At 47.3% G+C, this 8,845-nt stretch overlaps 1 protein-coding gene across 1 annotated transcript; it reads right to left on the bottom strand.

Annotated features, from left to right (window-relative positions):
* Nucleotides 1-296: 296 nt before the first annotated feature.
* On the bottom strand, nucleotides 297-2,260 carry LOC117846952 (uncharacterized). The gene has a single exon (XM_034728079.2). The coding sequence runs from the start codon at nucleotides 1,707-1,709 to the stop codon at nucleotides 804-806; it is 906 nt and encodes a 301-aa protein (XP_034583970.1). The 5' UTR covers nucleotides 1,710-2,260; the 3' UTR covers nucleotides 297-803.
* Between the last annotated feature and the right edge of the window lie 6,585 nt (nucleotides 2,261-8,845).

An 8,845-nucleotide genomic window follows, 5' to 3' on the forward strand; every position in this document is an offset into this window, starting at 1 on the left:
GTCTCTGGGATCATCGTTTACGTGGCGGGGGTCAAGGCTGCCGCTGGGGAGAGAGATGCTTGTGCGCTTGCTGTTGGAGGCGACTGACGCTGACGCGCGGCGAGCCTCTGTGCACTACTACTACTGACCAAGTTCACTTGATCTCCGTGACCTGTCGGGCCCCGGTCGGTTTCTCATGCCGCCCATCCAGCGAGGCATGGCATCAGTATGACCGTTCCAGGATCGCAAGGGGCGAATAGCAGCAGTTCGCCTCTTGTTAGATCATGAGATTTCAAACAAGAACTGACACGATCGCATGAACAATTCCCACAGGAGTTTCGTTTACCTGCCCACAAGGATGCTAACCAAGCAGCAGTAACAATCAACGGGACAATAAGCACATGCATCACAGGCCACTAATCACTAGCTAACCACAACATTAACAGTTCACCATGACGATTACAATTACACATCACCCCTCACTCCACTCCAAAAGCATCGGGCGGCTGCGCTCCCACGCGGGAGCCGTGCGGTTCAAGGCAAGCCCCGCGCGGAAAGCAGCGCCCGCCCTGGTGGGCCCCGCCACGCCCGCGCCCTGCCCAGCCAGGACTCGCCGCCACAAGCAACCACTCTGCTCGCTCGCCTCACTCACTGCTCCGCCCACTGCTATAGCAGCAGCAGTTAATAACAAATAAAATAATACTTTTTCAATTTAATACTACTACTGCTGCGTGCGCCTGCGCTGCACAGCCGCCCACGCGTCGCCCGCCGGTTCCCGCCCCGAGCGCCCGAACCGGCGCCACGACAGGCAGGGCGTGACGCCGTCATACCACGCTCACGGCGGCGGCGCCGGCTGACGGCGTCAGCCCCGTCGCCGTCACGAAGTCCTCGCCCTCCCACCACGGCAGCCAGTCGAACTCCGCCGCCGCCGCCTTCGACGACGGCGCCGCCGCGGCGCCGATTTCGCCGAGCTCGCCGTAGATGAAGTCGAACGCCGGCAGCGCGGGCGCGGCGGGAACCTCGTCCGCGCCGTACCGGAGCACGGAGGTCGGCGACGCGAACGGGCACAACGGGGCCGCCGCCGCTTGGGGCTCCAGCTCCAGCGGCGTGGGGGACGGCGTCGGCGCCAAGGGCGAGGCGAGCGCGTCGCCGTCGTCGTCGGTCGCTTCGGAGTCCGACGCCGCCGCGTGCCGGCGGGGGATCTCCCGGCGAGGGCGGAGCTTCATGCGCCGCGACGGGGCGGCGGGGGGGGAGGGGAAGTTGACGACGGCATGGGAGCCCTTGAGCCGCAGGGCGGCGTCGTCGTACACCGCGGCGGCCTCCTCGGGGGTGTCGAAGGTGCCTAGCCACAGGCGCTTGCGCTGCGCCGGGTCGCGGATCTCCGCTGCGTACTTGCCCCACGGCCGGACCCGCACGCCGCGGAACCGCCGGAACCCGCCGGCCGCGCGTAGCCGCGCCAGCGCCGCCGCCGCGGGCGAGGAGTACAGCGGCCGCTTCTTCGGGGCCATCAGCGCCTGCGCCGCCTGCGCCGCGCGCGCCGAGGCGGCGGCCTCCACGTCGATGTTGATGATCTCCCGCACGCGCCGCTTGGCGCGCTCGTCCTCGTCGCCGGAGGAGTCGGTGTCCGTGGCGTCGGCGTCCACGAAGTAGACGCGGACGCGCTTGGGCCGGGGCGGGGGCGGCCCAGCGCGGCGGCTCCGGCCGGAGGCGAGGGAGTCGGCGGAGGACATCACCGGAGGCTGCGGAACCACCGGTGCTGCTACTGCCACGCCGCCGCCGCAAATCTCATCCACCACCAAAACCCCCCAAGAAAAATCCCCAAAAAGATCCCTCAAATCGACCAATCTAGAACCAAAATCCCCCAAAAAATCACCACCTTTTCGCGAGACCAGCACCAACCCCGCTCGAAAACGAAGGAACTCAGAAGATTTGGAGGGCTTTGTAGGGGTTTATCTCCACAGATCTACCGCTCCAACTCCGAGTGAGCTACACCGGCAGCTCACACTCCAAGAACCGGGTCAAACAAGCAAAGGCGCCCCAAATCCCCACCCCAAGACCTCAAAATCAGAGACGAGACCTATGAAATCGGACCCGCGGACGGCCCCGTCTGGAGGTTCCCGGGACAGATCGTGACCAGGACCCAAGAACGCGAGGAATCCTGGTGCGATTTGGGGGGTTTAAGAGGGGTTTTGCAGGTGCTTAAGGGCGGGAAAGGAGGCAGGGGAGGAGAAAGGGTGGGGCGCCGAGGCGGTCTATATTTATGGCACAGGTGGAAGCCACTACCGGGGCCCCTTGTTGTTGTCTTGTTGATCTTATCACTGCTGGGGGGGTTTTACCGTTGTGCCCCCGGCGCGGCGTGACTCCCCTGCCTGGTCCGCCCGTCCGTCCAGCTGGATCTTTCTGACAGCGAGAGCACGGGGGCGAAGACCAGAGGCCTCGATACTTGGGTCAGTTGCTAAAATTTGGAGTGCTAAAATTACTGTATTAGCACTGTAGCACACTGTAGCGTTTCGTTTGTATTTGTGAATTATTGTCCAAATATTGACTAATTAGGCTCAAAAGATTCGTTCGCAAAGTACAACAAAACTGTGCAATTAGTTTTTAATTTTATGTACATTTAGTATTCCATACATGTACCGCAAGTTTGATGTGATGGGGAATCTTCTTTTTGCATAGTGCTAAAGTTAGGAGTTGGGACTAAACAAGGGCTTGGTGCACGGCCGGAGTTTGCCCCTCTGTGTGTGCTCGGTGCCTCGGTTCATGGACAAAACGTGTGCGGCGTGATTTGGATTTGAGGCGGCGTGAATTTGAGTTATGGCACACGCCCCCGATGGGTGGTCCTGTGATCCTGTCCATTTCGTAGTTCTTATTATTTACGGAAACCAGCATGTGAATTTGAGTTACTGCTTCCTTCAACGGTTCAAACTTCATGCAAATACTTGAGCATAGCAGTAATTGAACGTACCATCGTGGCGTGACTTGTGTGTGGATTTTTGTTCTTGGGCCATGTTTAGTTCCTCAAAACTCCTAACTTTCGGTAATGCATGAAGTACTAAATGTAGACGAAATCAAAAACTAATTGTACAGTTTTGTTGTACTTTGTGAGACGAATCTTTTGAACCTAATTAGTCAATATTTGGATAATAATTCACAAATATAAACAAAATGCTACAGTGTGCTACAGTGCTGTAACAGTAATTTTGCACCTTTAAAATTTGAGCAACTAAACAAGACCTTGAAGTTTCATGGGGTTGCTCAAGTGGACATATGATTATGGCCTTCGATCTGTCAGAAATTTGGTCCAGCAAACTTGTGGAATTCTGTTTGTCCATAAACCTGTTATTCCATACCTATACGTGCCCCATTTGACGGAACAGCGTCAGGGTCTCAGGGACTCCTGTCCTTTGACCAACATCACACTCTTCAATATATGCGGTCAAACTTTAATCCTAGTCCTCAAGTGTTCTCTGATGTATGAAGAAGTACTCTTGAGTCATTGTCAATATTACCTCTTTTTACACATCTGCTCTGCATACTTATAGTTTGTACAGAAATTTTCATATTAACATTGGAAGCAAATTGTGTAAAGATCCTTGGTTGCGGAATCTGTGCACGTGGTGGGATTGTATTGAGCACTACTCCTTGTATGTTAACGTCTTTGGTCTATTTTGTGTTTGAAAAAATAAAGCAAATTGTCAAGCGTGGGTGAAACAGAGATGGAAGTGACCTTTCATTGCTTCAATCTTTACAATTATTACACAGATCCCAATTCCAGATTTGTCTGCACTGATTGGCGTGTTTGGATCTTTACCTAAAGTTTAGCCCTTGTCACATCGAATGCTTGGATGCTAATTAGAAGAACTAAACATGAGCTAATTATAAAACTAATTGCAGAAGCCCTGGGCTAATTCGCAAGACGAATCTATTAAACCTAATTGATCCATCATTAGCAAATGGTTACTGTAGCACCATATTATCAAATCATGGACTAATTAGGCTTAATAGATTCGTCTCGCGAATTAGCCTCTATCTGTGCAATTAATTTTATAATTAACTTATATTTAATACTCCTAATTAGTATCAAACATCCGAGTTAAAGTAATATCCAAACGGGACTCTAGAATGACCACGAACTTCACAACTTGACGACACATAACCATGATTTTTCGCTGAAGGTCTTTGTAAATGCGTTGTCTACCAAATATGATTGCTGATTGGTCATGTAGGCTACAAATTTAGCTACCCTAGAAAACGGCAAAGTTCAGTCTGCAATCTCATTTTGAGATCGGTCTCTCACTCTGTAGATAAGTTTGGTTTGGTGGCTGCGAGCCAATGTTGTTTGCTCCTTTGCGTGTGAAGGTAGTGGTTCGTGATCACCTTCGTCTTCGTCTTTTCTGTTCTCATTGGCCAGAACGGGAGCTGGACCCACCACATTGGAGCTCCATTTCCATTCCATTTTTAAAACAACAGCCGGATTCTCCATCTCTAAAAACATCTCTAAAAACTTAAGAGCAATCCCAACCCTCCATGGATTTTATAGCATTTAAGGGGTATAATACCCCGAACTAAACTTTAATCCCTATCATATCGGATGTTTGTACACTAATTAGGAGTATTAAATATAGTTTAATGATAAAAACTAGTTGCATAGATGAGGACTAATTCGCGGGACGAATCTATTAAGTCTAATTAGTCCATGATTAGCCCATATGATACTACTGTAAACATATGCTAATTATGAATTAATTAAGTTTAATAGATTAAATTATCCCACATTTATGCAATTAGGGCGTGATTGGTTGCAAAGGACCGGACCGTCCAGAACGGATGGGTTGTACTGGATCGTGGGAGACGGAATAGAGTGATACAGGGGGGTTTGTTTGGTTGCACTTTGCTGTCGGCCTGAATCATGCGAGGTTGTGTTTGGTTGTTCTGATTGTATCATTCGCGTGTACGACAGGAGTCACTAGATTGTGTTTGGTACATAGAATTGGATGAGATCGGAGCACCCTAGCACCATATTGGTGAGGTTACCAACAAAGATGATCAACATGAGATGTTTTAATATTACAAAGGCTGATCTCGCGCTTGACTACTTCCAAAGATAATTAACTAGTAGTAGGAGTACAATAATAATAATAAATTGTAGCGTAACTACGATATGGAGCCAACTAAGTTCATTTGCCGTCTTTTTTGAACCGTCAGTCGCTTCTTTGACATCTTCGTCACCAGTACACTCTAGGAAAGATGCAATTGCCTCCTCTTTGGAACTAAAACTCTTGTAGCAACAGTTTGGATAACCGGTGACCTGCTGATGACAGGTTACCCAAGTTGCATACACTCCAGGCTTCCTACCACGGTACACAACGTACCAAGCCATTGTGCCTTATAAAGGAAATGAAACTTGATTCAATTGCAAACGTAGATGAATAATAAAAGAAAAGGTGGATATAGTAACTATTAGCCTCAGATTTTATTTGCATCTTCTCTTAACCTTGGGCTTGGAGCATCAGTGACACTAGATCAATAGCAGACCACAAACAGTATGACAATGGTAACAGAAACAACAGGTCATTGGCAATAGAATGACAAGTATGACAACAGCACAACCAAAAAAAAGGAACAAGCAGTACCAAGGAGGTCGACAACAAAAATAATATGACACAAGCATGACAGGTTACCCAATTTGCAACAGAGGCAACAGAAACAACAGGAATGCCAACAGAAAGAGCAACTACCAGGACAATATCTGAGCAACAACAGAACCAGAAAGAAGCAGTACCAAGGGATAGGTTCAACAACAACAAAAATGTTGGGTAACCAAGATAGGTTACCCAATTTGCATATTATCCAATTTGCAAAGGCATATGTATGGTAATAGCAAGTCTGATATGCTAAGTTACAAAAAAATTGGCCTCAGATGTTATTTTCATCTTCCCTTGACCTTGAGCTTGGAGCATCAGTGACACAAGAGCAAAATAAGACTAAAAACAGTAGCACAATGGCAACAGGAAAAACAGCAATGTCAACAGAAATAACAGTGGCAGCACAACATGGACAATAGCTCATCAACAGCACAACCATAAGTAAGGAACATGTAGTACTAGTTGGCAACAAGAACAACAAGATCAATGTCATAGTCCCTCACAAACTCAAGGTCATCTGATGCTACCCATATACTTTGAATTAGGCAAATATTCCAATCATCATAGGCATATTTTCGTACCTTAAATAACATAAGTAACCATCAAGGCAGAAGGAAGCAACCAACATATAGGAAAGATGAAAGAAAGATGGACTTATCAGGTAGCACAAAAGCAGTAGCAGGTCTTAAGAACAAGAACAATGGCATAGTCACTCACAAGCTCAAGGTCATGTGATGGTACCCATCGGGCAAATGAGTTTATCATCAACAGCACAACCAGAAAAAAAGAACTAGTAGTACCAGGGAGGTGGACAGTAAAAATAATGTGCCATAAGCATGATAGGTTACCCAATTTGCAACAGAGGCAACAGAAACAACAGGACTGCCAACAGAAAGAGCAACTACCAAGACAACATCTGAGCAACAACAGAACCAGAAAGAAGCAGTACCAAGGGATAGGTTCAACAACAACAAAAATGTTGGGTAACCAAGATAGGTTACCCAATTTGCATATTATCCAATTTGCAAAGGTATATGTATGGTAATAGCAAGTCTGATATGCTAAGTTACAAAAAAATTTGCCTCAGATGTTATTTTCATCTTCCCTTGACCTTGAGCTTGGAGCATCAGTGACAGAAGAGCAAAAGAAGACCAAAAACAGTAGCACAATGGCAACAGGAACAATAGCACAGTCAACACAAATAACAGTAGTAGCACAACATGGACAACAGCTCAGGAACAACACAACCAGAAGTAAGGAACATGCAGTACCAGTTGGCAAGAAGATGAACAAGATCAATGTCATAGTCCCTCACAAGCTCAAGGTCATCTGATGGTACCCATATACTTTGAAATGGGCAAATAAGTTTATCATCATAGGCATATTTTCTTACCTTAAATAACAGAAGTAACCATCAAGGCAGAAGGAAGCAACCAACATATAGGAAATGCTGAAAAGAAGATGGACTTACCAGGTAGCATAAAAGCAGTAGCAGGTCTTAAGAACAAGATCAATGTCATAGTCACTCACAAGCTCAAGGTCATCTGGTGGTACCCATCTACTTTGAATTGGGCAAATAAGTTTATCATCATAGGCACATGTTCATTCATTTGAACCAAACATATGCATCCATCAATTCAGAACATCTATCCAAGATGAAAGAAAAATAGCATCACCAGCACATGAACCACCAGGAAAGCTCAATTTACCAGAACAAAGACTTGGCATCCATCACATTGGCCAGGTATAGGTGTTCATGTTTACACACCCAACAGATCCCTCCCAACCACCTTTACCAGATGGAACCATGTGGCCTATGCTATACAAAAATATTTGCAGCCTTGAAAATATTCCAAATGGTGTCTCTACCCTCACCATTAGTGGTTAGTGCTAACCCAAAATGTCAGACTATAGCATAGGCAAGCAAAATATCATATAATAGTCCTTAACCACCTAGAGGAAGTTAGATTGGCTCAGGTAGGTCCTAAGCCAAAGGATCCTATGGGCTTCACTCATCTGAACAAAGCATAGGCCTTCTGCTTTGTTCTTCAGCAAGTACACAAGTGCAAACATCAAGGCCTCCTGTGAGTACCCAGGACAGGACATGACACAACCATAAAGATCTGCATGGATCTCATTGTGCTGAGGAGCTTTCAGGGCTTCTGCAACAGAGGCAACAGCAACAGTCATACCATGCATCAGCTGGTATTCTTCCTCACCCAACTTACTCCTTTTACCACCTCTTCCTTCCTTATCATCAGAACTCTTAGAGGTGTCCAGACCATTGGAGCCTACATTTTGCTTACCAGAATCACCCTCATTCCCATCTAAATTAATTGTCTCTGTTGTAACATCCCCCCCTCAAGGTGGCCAAGGTCAGTTGGAACACCTAAAGGTTCATTGGAACCCATGGCAAACCTACCAGTAGCCTGACTAGATCCAAAAATGGCCTCCATTTGGACATAGTTCTCAATTGGGGTGTTCAAGAACTTGGCATCAGCAGGATGATCCTAGTTGGGCAAAAGGTTGTGCAACAGTTAGAGAAAAGGGTAACTATTAACCATAACAGTGAGATATATTTAAGCTCTGGCCTAACCTTAGTGTGCCCTATCAGATGCTCCTCCTCAAGGACTATCATATGATGGTCCTCATTCCAGAGAGCACCACTGAGATCCTTGAGCCTAGCAATCTTAACCCACCTCTGCCTCCACTTGCGCAGGTGGTTATAAATTTGGTTGGTGGTAACATTCACTTCAGCAAAATCAGAAACCATCCTAGCAACTTGCCTAACATGCACTTCCTTGAAGCCTTTGTCAGTTTTGACCCCTTGCCCAACCAGATCATGAAACCTCCTAAGCATGAAGGCTGACTGAACACTGGTCCATTGCATTGGCCCCCCAGGCTGGGCTCCATTGGGTGGAGGGGCTGTTGGGTTCCCTTCCTCCACAGCAGCCACCCCACCCTCGGCCCCTGCCTCATTGACAACACCAACCACATCCTCACCCATCACAGCCATGTCCTAACCATCATACCATCACAAAAAGAAACACCAAAGCACTTAGAAATCAAACAGGAAAGTAAGTACTGCATGCAAATATCATACCAAGTTGTATTGTTCATGATTGCAGTTACACATCATAGCAAAGTACCAAGGTCTCAGAACATATTACAAATTCATCAATGCTACTTAACAGTACATGACCCCAAGTACTTAAGTGCAA

Source organism: Setaria viridis, chromosome 3 (genome assembly GCF_005286985.2).
Source record: "Setaria viridis chromosome 3, Setaria_viridis_v4.0, whole genome shotgun sequence".
Lineage (NCBI taxonomy): Eukaryota > Viridiplantae > Streptophyta > Magnoliopsida > Poales > Poaceae > Setaria > Setaria viridis.